The sequence below is a fragment of the Amblyomma maculatum genome, chromosome 3, assembly GCF_055883805.1.
Source record: "Amblyomma maculatum isolate TAMU_Amacu chromosome 3, ASM5588380v1, whole genome shotgun sequence".
Lineage (NCBI taxonomy): Eukaryota > Metazoa > Arthropoda > Arachnida > Ixodida > Ixodidae > Amblyomma > Amblyomma maculatum.
The window spans coordinates 38,827,268-38,849,493 of NC_139346.1; the positions used below are offsets into that span (position 1 = coordinate 38,827,268).

Below are 22,226 nucleotides of genomic sequence, written 5' to 3' on the forward strand. Positions count from 1 at the left end.
GCACCACCATCAAGCCAGCAACTCAGGAGTTCGCTTGCTTCTGTGAAAACTGTGCACACTGCCTCAAGCATTTTTTTCGATTCCAGAAAATCAAGGCAAATACTGATCTTAGGTCACTAATCAAATAACATGGGTTGTACTATGCTACTCTATGAACTGTATTTTTGCTTGAATGGGACAGTAGATCTCGCACAGAAAGCACTTAAATTTCGGCCTTCAAAAATGCAAGACCCTGCATAATAGTATCTGGTGAAGACGGCTCCTCCAATCTTTGCCCCCTGCACCGCATACTCATTCAGCTGGAGAGCATTCCAGGCAAGCAGCGCAGCAGTCGTGTGAACATGGCTCTGGGCCAGCTGTACCAACAGAGCGGCAACGAGCGTTCGGCCATCACTTGCTACCGGGAAGTCCTCAAGTGAGTCACTCCACAGCTCCATTCCTTCTGTGTGCTGATGACTGCATCGCTGGTACATTGTTAATGCAAAGTGGTACGGGTTTTCGGTACCGTTACTTCATCGTTGACTTCCATTCTTTATTGCGATTCATTGTCAGCAATGAAATCCATTCATCTGCCCTTCTATCCCATCACCCCTATAGGGGAGCTAGATTGAACACTTCAGGTTGACCTTAGCGACCTCTGTTGTTACCCAGCATTTTGCGAGTTCTAGGCTCGGTAAACCAGATTCTCTTAGTCCACTGTTGAACTGGTACAATCTTTGTTAGTAATGCACAATGCCAATAAAGAGAGCCCTGCAGAAAGAGCACTAGTAGTAGACAAGCTTTTCTGCACTGTATTGATTGTAGAATACAAGAACTGGGGTCACTTCTAGCTTAAGCGTCACTCATAGCCTGAGTTCCTTTGGGACGTTAAACCCCATAAAGTGAACTGAACTTCTAGCTTAGTTACTCCCTGGGTGGTGGTTGATACTGTCCCATTTTGTTTAGGCCCCGCTTTAGTGGCTCAGGGGTTAGGGGGCTAAACCAGTGATCCTGAGGACGCAGGCTGAATCCCATTTGCACCGGTTGCATTTCAGTCGGAGAGAGATGCAACACTATACCGTTCCTGACAGCAGATGTCGCTTTGGAACATCAACCCTCCATAAACCAAAACAGTTGCTTTAAATCTGAGATAGTCGCCGCTACAAAGTAAAAATGCTAAAAGAAGGTAATTTATATAAATTACGAGAGTTTAATAATTCATCATATGGTTACATATAAGGGCCAGACTGAGCAGATGAGTGCCTTGCATTTATATTGCAGAAGAGGCAGATTTCAGTACCTCACTTGTTGTGTATCTTTCTTAAAACAAATTTTTCAGTTTGCTGGATGATGTTTTTTATTAAATATTGAAATGGTGGCAGATGCTAGCTGCCAAAGGCAATGAACTGTAGCACAGTGCACATTTCAGGCCAGTCTGTGCAGCTTCAGTCATGACCTTTCACATCTAAGAAGGAGGGAATAACCAGATCTCTCCTGATAATGAATTTGTGTTTTTATTTTTTGAAGAGTCATACTAACTTTTTTCATTGATCGTAGTTCAAGAGAGAAGGAGAGAAACGGGCAAAGGAAGCATGGGAAAATTAATCCAGAACAGTGTTCCAGCTAACATTTGAGAAATGTGTAGTGTGTACACACCATCCTGCTATTTTATTTCTTTGCGCTTTCGTTTTTTTTGTCAGCCTTTCTGTGGGGTTCAGATGCGCGTGTGTTAGCAGCACTGCAACGTGTCTTGTGCAGGGAGTGTCCTCTGGCCCTAGAGGCAGCCAAGGGTCTCCTGGAACTGGGCGTCAAGCCGGTGGAAGTGGCTGCACTGGTGCTGCACCCGGGTGGCTCCAGTGGCAGCTCCTTGCCACCCCACATGGAATGGTGGGTTGCAGCGCGGTCGAGGCTGCATTGGCTCTCTTAGCCATATGTCCCACCCATACTATTTGGCGCACAGCCCTCATTGTTGATAAAAAGTTTTGTGACCCAAAGTCCGTGACAAGATGAAAAACTGTGTGGTGTGCTGGAGCTGCAGGTGGGAAGGGTCGGTTTTGTTGCATCCAGCATAAGGTGTGCAGTTCTTATCTTGCAGGTGCATCACTCTGCTAGCAATTTGTTTACTAACAAGAAGGACAGTAAACTTAGAGCTGTGTAGAAATGTAGTCATGTTTTGGCTAGGATAAGCGCTGCAACACTGCATTAAATAGTAGTTTATGGGCAGTTTCTCCGTGCTAGTTAAATTCTGTTTGCGTTGTGGCTTTATTTGGATAGTTATTTATGTAACTGGTGCAGCGAGGTCCATGCCCACCCTGCACAAATATGTGCATGCCAGTTGGCCAGGAAATGAGTGGCGAGGCAGTGGTTCATGACGGAGGTACTGCACCTGACTGATGAGTCAGGACAAAGAGTGATAAAGACGAACAGCTATAGAGAGCAGTCGATTGCTTCATTGCTTTCTTGAGTCCTCCTTGCAATGTAACACAAATCACATACTTTCAGCCAATCATGGCATACCTGGGCTATGGCACTTTTTGTACAGAAACAGAATGACAGCGAAGTGTGATATGTGAAAAATCCAGATAACTCTACAACCAAAACAACCCACCAACCTTCCCCCTTGAATGATTTCATAAACACTTGATTATGCTATGAAAAAGCCCTTACACAGTCGGGGAGGCTGTCTTGATATTTCAGTTTGTTTTTGCATATTGTAGGACAGTGGCATCGTCCAGGTTAGGCTTGCACTTTTTCACATTGGGGCAAATGGGTAGTCATATTGTGGGGATGCATGAGCTGTTCATACAATTGGCATGTTCCTCCAGTCTAGTGCTTATTATGTCACTTCTATTTTGCCTTATGCATCTTTTAGAGTAATCTTCTTGCATAAAGGTGCCAAAAAATACATGGCAGACAGAGATGAGGACATGGAACACACACACGAAGGCACCTACGTGTGTGTTCCATGTCCTCTCCTCTGTCTGCCGTGTATTTTTCAGGGCCTTTTTGCAAGAATGTTGAATCAAGTTGCCCACCAGTATGTGCTTAGAGTAATCTTACCTCTGAAATAGAATACATAAAGGTGGGGCTTTATCCAGGTAGATAAAGAGGTAGAGAATCAATTGATGGGTGTAGGCCAATAACCTTACAAGGGGCTTAGCAGGAGCATTATGCTGTTGAAATAGCTAGCAGCAGTATCTACAGTAGCAGCGATTGAAAGGGATATATTTGCTTCGCGAAACTATCAAAAGCGAGCAGCTGCCTGAGTGCAGAATATTGGGGAATCTGTCAAGTGCAATTAAGATGTGGCTTAACATCATTGTAACAAGTATATAGGGCAAGCCGGAAGATGCGTAAATACTGTACAGTAGAACCCCGCTGCAGTAAATTCGGATACTGTAAAGTGAAGCTGAAGTCCCAGTTCATCTTCCTTAGACAACTGTGCATTTTTCCCCCTTTATAGTAAAGACATTTTCGGTACAAATCGGTTGTAAGTAAAGGGCGTCTGGTTGCAGTGACGACTTCCCACAAAATGACATCACCGCACACACGCTACCAAGGATTGCTAGGCAAATTTATTTTTTTTTTGAAAAAAAAAAAAAAAGAAACGGAAAAGAAAACAATGACATAGAGTGCTTTTGCTATATGGCTTTACAAACAGGCTTAGCAGCACTCCGAAGGAGCCAACTTTGCGTAGGCCTGAGCCGTGAGTGAAAGCGGGCAGCGCGTAGGGAAGGAAAAAGTATAAACTGTCTACAACTGAAAGAAAAGAATGCCACAAAGAGAGGTGGAAGGTATTTTAATGTTTTTTGTTTTTCATAAAGCATCAAGACATGCTCAGTAAGTAGCCATTTATATACCAGACAGCATCTTCATGACCATTCCATCACCAACAATTAATATATAGTAAAGGTTTTTGCCTGTCCAAGTGACATCACTACAAAGGGGCTTTACTGTGTGTGACCAGACCATGCACCCTGATAGACCTGATAGTCTTGGTTCTCATCAGCCCCATTTTAAAAGAATGCCAACTTTGCCTTGGTGGCATGAAAAGATTAACCTAAAGAAACCAAAGCATTAAAGATCAGGCTGCTGGAACAGAAAATGTTATCAGCACAGTATCAGTTGCTGGCAGAAAGCAGAAGGGTAATGGGTTGTTTCATTTGTAGATTCATGTTGACTTTTTATGTATCACACTTCGCTGTCATTCTATTTCTTTATATGAAGGGCCATGAAATGAGCAACAAAAATCAATCGAAAGTATGTGCGTTGTTTGTCTGTGTTATTGCGCATGTCTTATGTCCATAGTGTCAATCAGGCACAGTATGAACATCATGCCAGTATTTTTTGTTACTGTCACTGTCGTGTTCGAGCTTATTTAAGAATGAAATTGTTTTAGCTCCCATTGTCGGCGACCTTGAGGTACTGTTGAGACATCCTGGTAGAGATTTGCAGTAATGAGGGCCCCAAAACAGGATTATCTTATCACCAAATGAGATTTGACGAGAGGAGTTCATTGCTGTTTAAGCCCTTGTACAGGATCAGCAGCTGCCCCAGAAAGTTTCTCTCTGCAACCCCAAAATTTGGCCTTCAGTCCGAACTTGACCAAAATTAGTGTTCAACCTAATTCAACTATGGCCAACTCAGTGTTACCTAGCTCAAAATTCAGGTTGTCCAGCCCTGAAATTTGACATGCTTATGAATTTTCCCTATATGTGAGCAATAGGGTCTGATGAAAGGAGGGGCAGGAAGCCTGTTGCGGAAAGTGATCACTTTGCGACTTATACGCCACAGCAGCAGAAGACTGTACGCCTCTACCGACAATGCCATAATTATTCAGCCACTCATGAAGGTGTCAAGGTGGCCACGCAGCTTGTCACCATTTTATGCTGACATCTACACTCGATTACGAGAGAGGCAGTAATATTTGTTTGTCTGGTTTGATGCTGCGTTGGCTGTGCTGAGGGTGTACTATTATGCTCAGCTCACACTTTGCAGATTGTGGCATTATTCTGTGGCGTGCAAGCTGATCATCGTGCTGCTGTTATCTGTTCTGTCTCAACTTCTTAGCAGTCCCTAGACATTGCTACCTTCCACTTATGCTGCCAATCCAGCTGTGCTTCTCCAATCGGCAGATGCAAGCCGCTTCGACTGGTTGGATTTGGATCTGTTATCATCAAGCTAGCATGAAATTTTGCTTGCCGTAATGCTGTGCAGCTCATTATCATTAAACAATGGGAATACATGGCCTAAAAAGGGAACGCCACAATGGCATGGAGATTTGGAGAAATGGGCATGAAGGGCTTGTTCATGAGGATTAGTTGTCATTGTTGCCACATTGTCAGATTTTGGCAGCTGATATTGCTGTTGAAGTAGCACATGATGTAAGAATGTGTAGGCGAATGTTGTCACTGGCTCTTTTGTGTACCATGCAGGCTGGGGCAGTGGATCAAGGCAAACTCTTACCTGCACTCCCGAGAGTACTCGTCCAGTGTGACAAACTTCAGGCAGCTGGAGGCCAAGGTAAGCTGCGGCTAAGCCACTGGAGGGTGGACCACATTGAAGCGCCGGTCGGAGAGTAGGGCTCAAGCATGGTCCACCTCTCCATTCCCTTTGTTGCATTCTCTTGACTGTACAGTCCTCCATGATTAAAAATGCAGCAGAGCAGATGACACGGAAGGAATGCATAAAGACAAGGACAACGCTGCACTGACAACTCAATTATTTATACCCGCACACCTTCTCTGTTCACTTCATCTCCCTGCAGCTATCTCCTTCCTTCACTTCGTTGTCCAGCCAGTGTGCATAGGAAGTCAGTTTCCTTCTTCATTAAGAGTACAGAAGGCGTACTGACACATTGTTCAGTACCAGCCATCTTGATAGCCCTGGCTTCAAAAATTTGTCGCATCAACTTATCCTTGTTCTTTTTCAAAACTTGCATTTTATGAAGGTTGACTGGGCATTTTTGTCCTTTGCAGATCTTAGCCTTTCTTCGTTGACTGTTTAGCTGCGTTTTCCATCGCGTGCGACCAACTAGCTCAACAATCCACTGCTTGCATATCTTACAGTCTAGCTCAACAATCCACTGCATTACGGTCTCCAACTTCCTGTTTCATGTCCCAGCTCATCTGACAGTTTTTTGAGTAGGGATGCTTGCTTAAAAGCACCTCAGAGTGCAACCTAGAAGGTTAGCAGGCATGCTGGAGGGATGGTATGCAGTTTGCATGTTAATTTTTTATCATTTCAGGATGCTGTGCTAATCTATTGTGCCACATAACTGATTGAAATGAGTGCTCTAAATTATGCTGTTATCAGTTTTCAGAAAATTTCTCCGATTAGACATCAGGTAGTGTTGGTTATTTGATCTTTGTGTCTCCTTGATGGGCTGCGGCTTTTTTCACTCGTGTGTTGAGTGAAGACTCTGCTAGTACTAGATAGTTGTTACTGTTGTGCACTAGTTATTTCTTGTTTACTGATGAAGAACGAGTTGGTAGATTTTCGTAGATATTATAAAATCAGAATGATAAGCACAAGGCAAAGAAGGTAAAAAAAGGCAAAAAAGTGCTTCCCACAGACTATGAATTTTCAGTATGGAGATATATTGCAGAGCTGGTGATTGTCGAGCACATTGCTCAGCACAACATTTCGCAAAGTGCGACAGCGCCCGGGTCGTCTTTCTTTGCTCAACCTTTTTGCAATGTTGGGCTGGAACATGTTATCCAACCGCAAATACCTCCCCCTCCCCCCATTTTAATACTGTAATAATTACTGACTTTACTGGTTGATTATGGCTGTTATTAATGCTTGTCAATGGCGCAGCAGGAGGCTAGCTGAAAAAGTTTTGTAGCCCATCTGGCTCACTGGTGAACAGCAAAGTTCAAAACTGCTGTCTTACGAGAGTATTCTCAAAACAAGGTTGAAATGAGGCAGTGCTGTGCACGGAGTCTCAGGGAGACTCGTTTTAGCATACGTGGCACTGTATGTGTGTTTTCTCGAATATTTATGGCAATCCCCCAAGGTGGAGTAGATTTGTAGTAAGGAAGTAATTACTTTGAGTAATTACTCCTTTATTAGTATGTGTGTTTGGAAACTGTTCTGCTTGCCTCGTAGCTGGTGTGCCCATCAATGTCTAATTCACGCCGCTTCGTTTTGCAGCCGCAGCTCGCGGAAAACGTGGAGATCCTGGCATCACTTGGGGAAGCCTACTACCACATGGGAGACTACGCTAATGCCATGGCCACCTTTGAGAGGGTGAGGAGGCCCCTCCTTGTGCATGTTGAAAATAATTTGTGTTTGTATATACATGTATGAGCTCTGGGGTTTGTGTACGTGTCAACTTCTGTAGGACATGCCTTGTAAAACAACCATGTAGGGCTCATCCTGAACACTGTTAATTTCATTCCAGCGGCTGTTCATCAAAGCGATACTTTTCTTGGTTTGTTTTTGAAGAGGGATTGAGCATAATCGTGTCTGTATTTGTTTGGATGGCTGCCGCATAATTGGCAGTTATATTACAGTAACATTTGGACAGCTCCAAATAAATGCTGGATGAAGAAAGGTTTGAGAACTAGAAGCAGGTGTTCGAGGTTGGTTGAAAATTTGCTATATGCTGAAAGCCATATGGGAGCTTTTCCTGATCGTTTCAAGGTGGCTGCCCCCACAGTAGGTCTTACGTGCTAGTTGTTCCCCAAATCACATGCCAAATTTTTGCATGCATGTGGATGACTATGAGTATGTCAAGAAGAATTTAAGAGCATAAAAAACTTGTATGCTAAATTTTGTTTGTTTGTTTATCTCGGGAGCCCTCACGTGTGCAGAATGTTTGGAGATATGGCACTGGATTGTCATTCTAGCAGCAGAGGCTGGTAGTAATGAGTTGGAGCAGTGGAACGCAACCTGAAAGTAACCATGCATCGTCACCTGAGATGCTGAAAAGATGCACTGAGGACAGAGCAAAGTTGGCCTGTATATTTAGGGTTCCATGTTATAATGACAGAGACGATAGAAGAGACTGAACAGTGATATCGTTGGACAATTTCACGAGTAAACCAGCCGTAGACTGAATGCGTTGACGCAGTTTTCTGGGCATGGATCTCAGAGCCTATACTGAGCCACCGATCACTGCAAAACGGTAATCATCCGAGTTCATCTCAGTTCAGACGTCAGAAATTCTGGTCAAGTGGTGAAAGAAGTTTTAGCTGCAACTTTGTCGGACAGCACGAAGTGCACCCATCACAGAGAAAGTTGCAACGTCAATCCCAGAAAGAGCAGAGAGTCATTTTCTACTCGGGCAGCAAGGGTATAGAGTAGCTCTCAGTAACTGTTTAAGGGCTTACCAATAGCTAACAGATGAATAGGCAGAGGTGCAGGGAATGATGTCAGAGTATGCATAGATGATGCAGTAATGGATCTTCTTGCCTCATTAAATTTAGATGCACATGGCTACCGTTTCTAATTAGTAAAATGATGAAGGGTAGCATGTAGGGCTAATTGGTCTGGATAGTTTATTATGATACACTAATGCAGTGTATCATAGCGAATTGTTACATATTGTAATTGCAAGTCAGCACCCGTACTGGTCTTCTTCCTGTGAGGTTGTGTTGTTTGAGCTGCATTAGTGCATCATAAGCCTCTGAAGTGCCCTTCTAGAGGCTACTAATCTGTGAACATGTTCAGGGATGACAGCAGGAATGGCTTCGACTACAGCTTGCGCAGCACAAAATGGCAGGGACTGTGGAAATGACGGGAGCGTTCATCGTGCATCATCTAGAGCAATCCTTACATGTCCCTCCATCTGTGTTGTCTTGATGTCTGCGTCGCTTGCCGCTGCACCGGTTGTGTTTGGATATGGGCGAAAGTGATGATGTGATGGAAATGTGATCATAAGTGACTGGTAAAAAACAAGTTCTCTTACTTCTTTCTCATGCCAGGTGTAGTCTTGTTGCGCCAGTAGTGTTCTGTCAGTGGAGCTCTTTATACCGCACAGTTTTAGTATGGTAGGCTTGAAAAAAACCGTTTCTCCTTGACCTTCCTCTACAGGTGCACAGCCTGGATGCACACTTGCTTCGAGGCATGGATATATATGCGGCTCTGCTGGCTAAGGAGAAGAAGGTCAAGGAGCTTGAATCGTGAGACTTCTGGTTACTCTCGCTCATCTTGCACTCGCTGACTGACCGGAGTCACTGTCTCTGTGTTCCTGCCACTTTTTTTGGATTTAAATGCTAGTTCTTTCTTTGCAGGCAGTGTAGCTACCATATATTGCCGATTATAGGTCGACTCCCCAACTCGCGACTCCCTTTGGGCAAAAAAAAAAAGACTCCGAAGTTAGGTCGACGCTGCCGCACACTGCGGTCCTAGCTCACCCAAAAAAAGTGTTTTCAGAAGGCCGAGTCATAAAGAAACATTTATTCTTTCACGAGACATCTTTGACTCGTCGTCGCTAGTGGGGACACAGTCGTGATCATCATTTTATGAACTGCTGCTGCCGCTGGTCGTCAGAAGCGATTCTGAGATGCCCCACGCGGAAAACTCCCCAGAGACCATGTCTGTTGGTAGTTCACACCAGGCATCGTTGACCCATTGCGCCTGTTCATCCAAAGAAGCTTTCTAGTTATGAACCCAATCTCAAACCGCCTCCTCAACAGCACGCTTTGTCTGGACTTCGGCCCGCGAAAAGAACGGAGTGTAGCAGCGCATGCAAAAAGCTTGCTTCTTTGTTTCCTCGAGCCTCTCACACACTTTTCTGAGACGTTGAACTTCCGCCCCGCTGTGACGTTGTTTTCCGGCTCGGCGTAGAGGATGACTTGCTGCTTGAAAACCGCGCTGTACTGTTGCCGAGGTTGCGGCGGCATCTTGAAAGGCGTCCGTTGGGCAGCGACATAGACCACATACACCGCTGTTAGCCGTCACGTAGGCGGTGCGACGTGCAGAAATGGTGAAAGGCACATGAAAGGCACACAGCAGTACAATGTTGCGCGGTTGCACAACACGCGAAAATTCTTCTCAGCTCATGTGACTGGTCACATGTGATCTAGATTTAGATTTGATTGGATTTGTAGCTGTCTCATTTGTATCAAACATTGCCAGCCCGCCCGGCTTTGACCGTTTTTTGTGGAACGCACACGATTTGTCGATAACAAGTTGCTATCATATTAAATCAAACCTTTGGTGCATATCTCAATTAAATTCAAGTTTTTTTTTTAAGCAGATCCACTTTTGCACTGTGTCTGACAACTATTATGGAATTACGAGCGCACGGGGCGTGATATTATTCGCGACTCGGTCGAAATTACTTTTGACCTCGCCAACTTTAAGGCTCCGCATATACGTCGGTTCCAATTATAAGTCGACCCCCCAACTTTGGAAGGACATTTAAAAAAAAATGTCGTCTTATACGCGGCAATATACAGTAGTTCATTCTTGCCGTCCAGCCAGTTACAAGTGGCCTTAGTTAAAGCAAGAATGCTGGTCATCCCCTGAAGCCTTATATAGTAGGACACCTTTTCCTTTGGTTGGGGTGGGGGAGTTGAAGAACATGCCAAATTTATGGAAGGCTATCAGGATAGCACCGTTAGGATAAGAAAGAAGGTTGTAATCAGTGGATAGGCACAGCAACTGCTATGCAAAGCCCTCTGCCTCTTCTCATTTGCCCTTAAAATTCTGAGAAGGCAGAGAAAAAGGCACTCCTGCACTATTATTGCCTACCATTACATGACATGTTCTCACTGAAAGTCCAACAGAGAAACACATTGATAAACGGTATCAGACATCTTAGCCTGGCTGGTGACCAGTGCATTTGTACACTGGTAGGTCAAAGAATTTTCATTTCTTTGGCTATAAACAATATAAAGTTCATTAAGCATCTCCTAAGAAGCACCAAAACAGGAAAGCTTTCTAACCACATGGATAGAAAGATCAAAGTTCAAATTGGTAAGCGCAAGTTAACTGACAAACAATTATAAGATGCAGATAGGGGTGAGTGAATATTGAAAATTTCTGATACGAATATGGGAAAAAAAGTGCCTCTGAATATCGAATCAAACATCTGACCATTGAAAAGAAAAATGGAAAATTGAAAATGGCAAACCTTGGTCGTCTTGTTTATTTCAGATTTCACACAATATAATAAATAATATAATTGGTTCACAGGAAGGGAAAGGCGCAGTATCTGTCACACTTGCTATGTGGACACCTGAACGGCGCCGTAAGGGAAGGGATGAAGGTGGGAGTGAAAGTGGAAAGAGAGAAGGAGGAGCCGTAGTGGAGGGCTACGGAGTAATTTCGACCACCTGGGGATCTTTAACGTGCGCTGACATAGCACAGCACACGGACGCCACTTCGTTTCGCCTCCATCGAAACGCAGCCGCCGAGGTCGGGTTCGAACCCGGGAACTCCGGACAGTAGTCGGGTGTCTTACCACTGTACCACCCCGGCGGGGCTCACACAATATTTGCAAATAAAATTAAACTGCAATTGGACAGAAGTGTATAACCATACGAAGATATCCAGTATAAATCTTATACAGGATTCTGCATAGCAGCTTTTTTGTACAGAAAGTATACCTGCATGAAACTGGGTGGAGCTTTGCCTTCAAGGAGACCAGAAAATCTGTCCAAAGTAACCGAAAGCCTGATTTACTGAATAAGCCTGAAAAATACTGCCGAAAACCTTTTACGTCAGAAATGGTTGTCAGCATTTGAGATGGAACCGAAGTGACTTAGGGTGGAGGTGAGGGCTAGTGAGTATACTTGATGTTCCAAAGCGCGACAAGATGGTGAAAGACAAAACACAGGTGCTTACTTCTACTAACGCTTATTTTGCGCTCACAGAATTTATACAGGAACAAACAAGGTGAAAGATTAAATCGATCACATGTGAAGTTTTACAATATACTTTCTAAACAGGTCAGAACATAAAAGAAAAACAAAGCATAAAAACTAAAAAATTTGAGAGCATTTTTGGCTGATTTGCACACTACCCTGTATCTAAAAATGTGATGTCTTTTTTTTGACAGTGACGCTGAAGGACGGCTGACACAGTTTTGAGGTCTGGCTTTTTGAATTGCTGCAGCGTCAGTAATTTTTCTCGTTAATTTATCTGCATTTTTACCTATCACCTGTCACTCCTCAAAACTAGGTTTACAATTGTTTGTTTTGTTTTGTGGGGCTTAACGTCCCAAAGCGACTCAGGCTATGAGAGATGCCATAGTTGAGGGCTTCGAAAATTTTGACCACCTGGGGTTCTTTAGTGTGCATTAACATAGCACAGCACACGGGCACCTTGCTTTTCGCCTCCATCGAAAAGCGGGCGCCGAGGCAGGGACTCGATCCTGCATCCTTGGCAACAGTAGTCGAGCGCGTAACCACTGTGCCACCCCGGCGGGGCGGGTTTGCATTGTGGATACACTAGTGCCGCCCCAAATTGCTTGACCACCCATCCCTGACTTCCCTATTCATTGTGCTCATTGTGTTTTGTCCTTAATCTTCTTTTTCTGCTATGGAACGTCAAACCGAATATTATGTCACAGCCATCATTCATCTTTTGAAACCGAAAGTGAAACGGCGCAGGAAAAAAATGCAGCTATAGATTACTCAGCTGGTTTAGGGGAAAGCCATGTCACAACTCATATGCATCATTAAGAAAAATTGCGGCAATTTATTTGGTGTCGCTGCTCCTTTAACCCTTTCGCTGTCACGAACGTACCGGTATGTTTTTGCGCTTCGCCCCCGCAGTGTCACCGACGTACCGGCACATTCTCTATCGTGCATTCAAAACGTTGCGCCTGAGCGCGAGGCTGGCGCATTTGTACAGGCTGCGCCATCTGTCAAATCTTTCTACAAGTTCATATTGTTACCTGGAACATTCAAGCGTCCTCCCGACACCCGTACTCCCCACCACAATTATCGACCCTATTTTTGCAATGATTGCCTCTGACCTCAGCCCCGAACACGCTCAGGACCTGCACAACTTTTTGTTATCCTTCTCCGACATTTTTGATTTTGCTGCCGGTTCTCTGGGCCAAACATCAGTTGTGACTCACCGCATTGACACCGGCGATGCAAAGCCTGTACATCGGAGGCCTTATCGTGTGTCCCTTTCTGAGCGCCAAGTCATCATCCAGCAGGAGGTCGACAAGATGTTGGGCAACGATATCATCAAACCTTCGAACAGACCCTGGGCATCTCCTGTCGTGCTTGTTAGAAAGAAAGACAACAGTTAGCGCTTTTGCGTCGACTATTGACACCTGAACAAGATTACAAGGAAAGATGTTTACCCGCTGCCGCAAATAAATGATGCCTTGGACTGTTTACATGGAGCCCGCTACTTTTCCTACATCGACCTTCGTAGTGGCTACTGGCAGATCTCTGTTGATGAACAAGACCGCGAGAAGACAGCTTTTGTCACACCCGATGGACTACCAATTTAAGGTTATGCCTTTTGGACTTTGCAACGCCCCTGCTACGTTTGAACGAATGATGGACTCCTTACTCCGCGGCTTCAAATTGACGACTTGTCTATGTTACTTGGATGACGTGATTGTCTTCTCACCCTTGTTTGAAAGCCATCTTCGTCGCCTTTCTTCCATCTTGGCACTTTTCCGCCGTACTGGACTTCAACTGAACTCAAAGAAGTGCAGTTTTAGTCGCCGCGAACTTAAAGTGCTTGGCCATTTGGTAAATGCCACCGGCGTGCAACCCGATCCCGACAAAGTTCGCGCTGTCAGTGCTTTTCCATCTCCCCGTTCACCCCGTGATGTCCGCAGCTTTATAGGACTGTGCTCTTATTTTCGCTGGTTCGTCCCAAACTTTGCCGCTATTGCTCGTCCTCTCACCAATCTGCTGAAGAAAGGCGTTCCTTTCTCATGGGGACCAGAGCAGACTAACGCATTCTCCACCCTCATCGCTGTTCTCACCAATCCTCCTGTGTTGGCCCATTTCAACCCGTCTGCCCCGACGGAACTTTGCACCGACGCCAGTGGCCATGGGATTGGTGCCATTCTTGCATAGCGACAACGCGGCCAACACTGCGTGATTGCCCACGCCAGTCGTCTCCTGTCATCAGCGGAACAGAACTATTCTATTACGGAACGGGAGTGCCTGGCTCTCGTTTGGGCCGTTGGAAAATTCAGACCCTACTTGTTTGGCCGACCCTTCACTGTAATTACCGATCACCACGCCTTATGTTGGCTCTCTTCCCTCAAGGATCCTGCTGGCCGCCTCGGCCGCTGGGCACTGCGCTTGCAGGAGTATACCTTTTCCGTTGTATACAAATCCGGTCGGCTCCACCAGGATGCAGACTGTCTGTCCCGTTATCCCGTCGATCCCCCTTCCTCTACTGACCATGAGTCGGACCCCTGTGTCTTCTCTATATCGGACTTTTCCCACATAGCTGACGAACAGCGCTTGGACCCAACCCTGGGTTCTCTTATCGACTGCCTCCGCACACACAGCCGTGACTCTTCCCTCGCCCTGTTTTTCCTTCATGGGAATATGCTATACCACCGCAACATGCGACCTGATGGCGCTGAGCACTTGCTGGTCGTTCCCTAACACCTATGCTCTGTCGTTCTCGAACAAATGCACGATGCCCCTACAGCTGGTCATCTTGGCCTCTCACGCACATACGACCACGTCACTGGCGTTTCTTCTGGCCTGGACTCTACTGCTCTGCCCAACGTTATGTAGCCGCTTGCGACCTCTGTCAACGCCGGAAGAAACCCTCTGTGCTATCACCTGGACACCTGCAGCCGATTGCTATCTCGACTGAGCCATTTTCTTGTGTTGGCCTTGACCTCCTAGCACCCTTCCCCGAGTCCTTGTCAGGAAACAAATGGATCGCTGTGGCCACCGATTATGCCATGCGGTACGTGATCACTCGCGCCATTCCAACCAGCTGCGCCACAGACGTTGCTGACTTTCTTTTGTACGACGTCATACTTCACCATGGTGCTCCCCGTCAACTACTTACCGACCGTGGCCGCTGTTTCCTTTCCCGAGTTGTTGAGGAAATACTTCTTTCTTGCTCCGTTCGGCACAAGTTCGCTGCGTATCACCCTCAGACGAACGGCCTTACGGAGCGTATTAACCGCACGCTCACCGACATGCTCGCAATGTACGTATCCGACAGTCATCGCGACTGGGATATTAGTCTGCCATTTGTCACCTTTGCATATAACTCTTCACGTCATGACTCTGCTGGCTACATTCTATCTTCTCTTTGGGAGAGATTCCTTACTGCCCTTCGGCACTTTGCTTCCCGCCGCTGGCCCCGTCACAACCTATGCCCGCGATGCCATCGCCCGAGCCGACGCTGCTTGCCAGATTGCTCGGCACAATCTCACCATCTCTCAAGAAGCTCAAAAACGCCGCTACAACGCTCACCACCGCGATGTGCACTATCCTCCCGGATCTCTGGTGTTGCTCCTTCTTCTGTGCCCCGTAACAATATTTTTGCCCTGCGTTGTGTTGATACGTATATATTGAAGAGTATGGAGCGACCACGCCCACCCCCCGCCACCTTCTTTGCTGAGGGGTGCGCTACTCTATCGTGCTAAGTGATCTTTCGGCTCGCGCGTTTTGCAGCACGTGCGTGCAATTATAGCATGTAACGAGTTCAAGGGTTGTTCTGCCATATTCCGCAGGTTTGCAGGTTTTTATTTTTATTCTGTTGGCGTGTCTGCTACGACGTGTCACATTCAGGGGCTCGGGCCGTTGCCTTTCGACACATTACTAGATCGCTGCTTTTGCTCTCTCTTGCCGCGCTCTTGCTTGCGGCTAGCAGCAGAAAAGGAGGCTGTTTTAGCCTCTGTTCATTTCTCTCTGTCATCTTGATTTTACAACGTGCCATTTATCTCCGTTGTGTGGGTCACCGAAAGTATGCCCTCCGTGCGCGCGGTTATTTTCGAATAGCTGACCGTGTGGGACCTTTGACTGCGGGCTGGAGCAATGGCTCTTTTGATTATAAATACGAGTCGAACTCGGATTCGGTCTCTACAGAAGTAATGAGCAGTTTTTTTCTTATAATATCCTCATTTATCTAATTTATAATTAGGCTGATAATGATGATAATGTTAATTAACAACAGCTACAGAACACTGAAATGTGTATATTTCTTTGACTCTGTTATTTGTATAGAAATCATAATAAAAAATAAATCGTTATGCTCATTCCCAGATATGCTAGTTCCCTGAAATCAAGCCGACACTGGGGGTGCGTCACGGCCAGAAACGCCCGACAGTGAAAGGGTTAAGCGCCGCCCATAGACAGGAGTGGACCTGGGCCGTATTATGTTGCACCATGCTGAGACCCTTTATAAATGCACTTGGGCCGTGACACTTCATACTTGTGATAACGCTAGTTTTGGACTTCTTGTGGTCCATTGTTTTGTGGAAATTAATTGAAATTAATTTAAATACCACTCTTGGCCCAGGCAGGCATCATGGTGTTACCGTAACGGCGGTGGTATATCCAACCTGTGAAGGTGTTTCACTATCACATAACGGTGACGCCAATACTAATATTTTATATTAGGATATAGGCCATACTTGAGTCTTATGTTGGCTCCTGCCAGGAGGAGGCTAGCCACAGATGTTTTGCCTGCAGTGTTTTCGTGGGCGTTGTGCAGGCTCTCCTCGCAGCTCACGCTGGCCAACTGCAAGAGCCCCGAGCCTTGGATTGTGATGTCCTACCTCTGCTACATCACCAAGAAGAACAACCGGGCCATCTACTTTGCACAGAAGGTTGGGGCAGCCTTCTTCTCGCTTGTTCATTTGTCTTTGTCGGTATTTGTCCACAATGGAGAGGGTCAAGGAAGTTCTGGAGGAGAGGGGTGCGAAAGGATATCGGTGCTCAAGCGATTCGAGAACACAGTCTGAAGAAACTGGAAGTTCGTCTCTGGAGCTTACTTTGAGAGCCCCAATGTCAGGTACTTCGAGATGTAACGGCATTTCATGCCAACTGAGTAGCGCGCACCGATGGTGGACCAGAAAAGGACGCAGACCAAGGCGCTCCTTTCCTCGTCCGTCGTCTCTGTGCCCTGCTCCACTGATATGAATCTTTACCAACTATCCCAATTAGCATTGCAACACAGGATGAGAAATCTTGAAGTACACATCACAATGTTCTTCATGGCTAATCAGAGTTAGCAGTTTGTTGTATTTGACCAGTTTAACGGCTGCCCGCTCTATTCGAAGGAGTGTGTTATTGCGACGAGGAAGCAACCGTGTTTCTACTCAACTGTTTCTTCCCAGCTGTAATTAAAGTGGTGTGTCCTCTGCCTGAAGTGTCACAGATCATGCTGTCAGGAATAGAGTCAAACTCGTGAACAATGTCACCATGTTCCAGATTGAAAACGCATTCTTTACAACTGTGTCGCAGGGAAAAAAAACTAAAAAAACTTGCCGCATCACTAGAAAAATATTTGAATCAGCTCTCATTTGGCAGTGATCAGGTGCTAAAAGGTGCTGACATCCTGGTTTGCTTGTGGGCCATAGATCATTCCGGGTAATGTGAACATGCATGGCTATTAGAGGCATGAGCAACAAGCAGAAAGGGACTGCGCAACTCTTATTTCTATGTATGGAGCATATGCTGCAATGTCCTAACAGTTGCAGTAGTAAGTAGCTGAGTTCAGAACTTAAAAATATTGCATGCACTGATCTGTCCGTTTGACTGTGGAATGCCCAAATGCAGGCGTGCACCCTGAATCCGCGCCATGTGGAGGCGCTCCTGCTCAAAGGCACGGTGCTGCTGGAACTGCGGAAACTGCACGAGGCCATTGCCCATTTTGGCGAAGTGTTCAAGGTGGCGCCCTACCGTCACGAGGCGTACAAAGGTGTTTACAATTGTCTCCCGTGCTGCTGGTTCTGCTGTTGACATTGGTCCTTGTAGCTGCTCTCCTGAAGAATACAGGAAATGCAGTACTTAAAGTGCAGCTGCTACCGTGTTCACTGGAATGTAACGCAGCCATTGTTGCAATATGAAGGTCAATATTGTGTATGTGGAAGAGACAAAAAAAAAAGTGGACTGAGGGGGGAACGAAAGCACAAAATATGGAAAGTTAGGTAAAAGTCTACAAACAAAAGTATTTCAAAAATGGCTTTGCTGTAGTTTGTCTCCATAGGAAAGCCACCTTCAAATCATAACATGGTGCAACTGTTCCTGTTATCACAGGAAGGCATCGCACACCCCTTCCCTTTGAAGGTGGTTGCAGCAAAGTTTATCAGATAAAGCCAATAGGAAAATAATGTTTCTTTTTCTGTTTTCTGGAGTTTTTAATGAATCTGCACCGTGACTAAACTAATATTTGAGTAAATACAGAATAGTGGGCTTTTGTTGCTGGATCATGTTCAATGTTTGGGTTTTTAGTCCTCAATCAAAACCAAAACTGTCTTGGCCAAAAGTCTTCAGGGCAAAGTATTTTTATTTCAGCTGCAAAATGAAGCCCTTGTGGCGCCATCAAAGCCTCGAAGGCCCTGATAGTGTCTTACTGCAATAAGATACCATCTCCTATCATTTCAAGGCACTTTAGTCTAGACCAACACCAATCTGTGACATAAGTATGATGTGGTGGCGCTTCTCTCGCCACGCTGGGCCCACTGGGGGTGAAATGTAGGGTTAGCGTCCATATGAATACATGGAACCAAAAAATTTAAAAGCAGTTTTCTAATTTCACGGGATACCTATGATGTTTTTATTGCTATAGAGCAACCATGAACATCCTAGAACAGATCGTGAAAGTATGAAATCTCACTACCGAGGTGAAATATTTTTAAAATAACCGCGAAATATATCGGGGTGCGAGTTGGGATCGCGACCCATAGATACACATGTAAACACAACTGGCCGCAAGTTTTTCTAGTTTCGCAGAACATAAAAAGTGGTGGCCAGACATTAAATGTTGGCGAGCGCTTTGAAGAAATCTGTGACAAAGTGTGCTGCATCAGTGTGGAAGCAATCTACATTTAAAACCCTTCGTTGTCTAGAATCCGAGTTAGAAATGCATTGTGGTAGCGCGGCCTCCCAAAAATATATGCAAAGAATGGTTCGCAAAGAAGCTGACTTTGTGCCTACGAAAGCAGTCGTTTGTTAATAGCCGGTTCATTATTTTGACTATGAATATAACGTATGCAACAGCATTTGGAGTCTGACATCTCTGTAAAGCATATTTATCAATAAATATGTGCGGCGCGTTTGAACCCCAACGTCCAGGAGGCAAGTCACCCAAGCCTGTTCTTCTTCTTCTTCTCCTCTTTTTTTTTTTTTTTGTGAGCATCTTGTACGACGCCTTGACAGCATGTTGCATGGCTGAGTAATTGCAAGGTCTGGCGACACGCACAAGCCGCATAAGGCGGTAATGATGCTGTCGATGCATGGTTCATTTTGTAAACTCAGAGGAATAAAATGCAAAATTACAGGCAGGACGTCATTGTGTTCTGAAAACTTTGATCGTGGCTAAGGAGAGGCAGTAACTATTAAAATAAATGCAGTTGCGTCGCGATACATGCATGTGGTGAGCAAGTCGTAAACAAATACTTTGAGATGCTTTGTATTCCGGCGTTCGTGCACGTGCTGCATGGTGTGCGCCATATGGAAAAAAAAAGATTATGAAACCGCACAGAAAGTGCAGAACGGTTATGAGAAGCCTTAGCGATACCATGTGGAAAAAGAAAATAATCGAAAAAATATTTAACTAACATATATGCCCATTCATGAGCTTGCGCGCACCCACCTGATTCAAAATAATTGTATGCCTCCAGGGACTTGTATGCTTGGATGCTCTCTGCAGTGAAGCGACTTGGAGATAAAGTCAAATCCACTACAATGTTTTCCATGTCGGATGGTGGCAGAGTGCCCGCGTCAGTCCGGAGGACTTTCAAATGTGTTTCAGGTATAGCAGATGGGTCCGGGTGCACAACGCTGTCAATGTACAGCTTTTTATTGTAGCGCTGTTTATCCGATTCCAACAAGCTTTTCATGTAGTCCGACATTGCTGCAGTGCACACTACATTTTCTTGTGAGTACGGCAAGTCTGACGATCTGCAGGACTGTTCACAGCATGATAAACTGACCGCACATAGTTTCAGACGACCATGCACCACCGGCGGCGTCGCTAGCAGGCGCTCCGGAACTGGAGGCGGCCGCGGTGGGCATCGTCAGCTGCGCTGTCGTCTGCTGCAATGCGCGATTTCCATTCGGTTTATATTCTCGTATGACGCTTGACAACTGCTTTTTAAATGTAATTCTGTCTAGGACGTAACACTGGAGTGACAGTACAGTTAAATCTCGTTACAAAAGGCACTGTTAGAAGAGACACTCGGTTACTAAGAACAACTTTTTCAGGTCGCTAGAGTAAATTCACTATTTAGAAGAGACATAACCCAGGTGGGCTCATGCAGTTGAGCTGACACATACCAACTCGTACATGATGCACTTCAGATTCTCTTAACTAAATTCTGTTCTATATCAGCATCTTTTTTGTTGCAATATCTCTGGAACTGAGAAGGAGCGCTTCCCCATGATTGGAAAATGAAAACAACCCCGTTGTTTCAGCCACTGGCAATGCATTACTGTCACCTATAAAGCAAATCAAAATGCATGAAGGATGTCCAGCATTTTTAACTCCTTGCTGTTAAAATTTGATCACACGATAAAAGCTCAGAATCCTGATGTCTTTCTCTTTGCGGACAATGCTTCTTGTAGCACCAAAGTTTTTTCTTCCCTCAAAACTCCGCATCCCACCTTGAACCAATAGACAAAGGCATTATGCACTCTGTCAAGTTGCTATACAAAACAAGGTTGGTAGAACGCCTATTGGCTCGACAGGCAGCAAGACTGCACAATATAGTAATTGATGCAAAGTTTGCTGTTCAGATGATTTCATGTGTCTGGAATGGCCTGAGAAGCGAAGCTGTGAGAAGTTGTTTCAGGCAAAAGCAGGCTTCAAATGTGACATGATGTAAGAGGGCCCATACTGGGCCCTCTTCAAGGCATATTGGGCATCTTCAAGGAATGGGCCCAGAGGGCCCATTCCTTGAAGATGAAGCTTGGGCGAGCATCCAAGAGACTGCTGAGGTAGCAGATCTCTTGAGGAATTCGTATCTGCAGATGTGGAATTTTGTGTGCTCTCGAAGAGCCTACAGACTGTGCAATCCTCGCGTAAGTAAATGGCACATGTGCCATAGAGGATGACCACAAGGACATTTCAGATGAAAGTGTCAGCATCAGAGGGCGACGAGCATGTAAGAATGCTTGAAAGGTATTAGAGAAACAGGAAGGCTTGCAAAATGAAGTGCTTTACTTCCAGAATTTGGAAAGGAATACACTCTGCACTCACAAAAATACATACGAGTATGAATAACTTCTTGAAGCGTTCCTGAACAATTTCCTGTTAAATGTGAATGCATTTATATGCTGATGTGCAGTAAACCAATCAATACAGTGCTTTTAGAATCTTTGGTTACAAGAGACATCTTTTTTGGGTCCCTTGAGTGTCTTTTGTAACGAGGTTTTACTTATTATCAAGCTTATTTATCCTATGCGGCAGCATATCAGACTGTAAACAAAACTGCATGATTCGCTACACCCAGCTTGCCTTTTAGTGGTGTTTGGATTAATAACACAGATTATACGGGGAGTTTTGAAAGTAGATTGCCTCCGCAATGTTGCAGCATACTTTGTCACATATTTCTTCAAAGCACTGGCCATCATTTAACGACTGGCCAATACTTCTGGCGCTCTGAGAAACGAGAAAAGTGTTCTGATAAGTTGTGTTTACATAGTTTCTATGGGTTGCCCTCCCAACTCATACCCCTTAAGAGAAGGAAAGGTCAGATTTCTCCTCCAGAACTGACCGTCCTTTTGGCTTCTGTCAAGCTCTTATCCAAGTAGGGGTGCAAGAGAAATGGTGCGTTCTTGCAGGCATGGTTGACTGCTACCTGGCCCAGCTGCGCAACAGTGACGCAGCTGCCATTGCCAGCAATGCCTGCAAGCACCTGGGCCACACTGCGAGGGCTCTCACGGTCAGTCGCCTTTGCCAACTCGCAACTGTAACGGGACCATAGCGAGCAACCATTGTTAGTAAAGATGCATTGCTACTCACACTCTTGCATTTCAGTGGGATGGGTGTGAAATCTCCTTCGAACCGCTCGAAAAAATACTTGCCACCAGTGGATTTCGAACCCAGGCCGAGGCAAAGAGATTAGCTTCACTGACCACTGTGTTAGATCTCGCTAGCTGTTTTCTTTATGT

The 22,226-nt window shown here is 45.3% G+C and overlaps 1 protein-coding gene across 1 annotated transcript in view; it reads left to right on the forward strand.

Moving 5' to 3' along the window:
* APC7 (anaphase-promoting complex subunit 7) overlaps nt 1-22,226 on the forward strand; it is a 47,421-nt gene that overhangs the window by 7,319 nt on the left and 17,876 nt on the right. The window contains exons 5-12 of the mRNA XM_084597458.1: nt 300-415; nt 1,738-1,866; nt 5,415-5,502; nt 7,135-7,230; nt 9,019-9,107; nt 16,603-16,717; nt 17,670-17,811; nt 21,897-21,997. Coding sequence (XP_084453584.1) covers nt 300-415; nt 1,738-1,866; nt 5,415-5,502; nt 7,135-7,230; nt 9,019-9,107; nt 16,603-16,717; nt 17,670-17,811; nt 21,897-21,997 — 876 coding nt within the window. The remainder of the gene's footprint in view (nt 1-299; nt 416-1,737; nt 1,867-5,414; nt 5,503-7,134; nt 7,231-9,018; nt 9,108-16,602; nt 16,718-17,669; nt 17,812-21,896; nt 21,998-22,226) is intronic.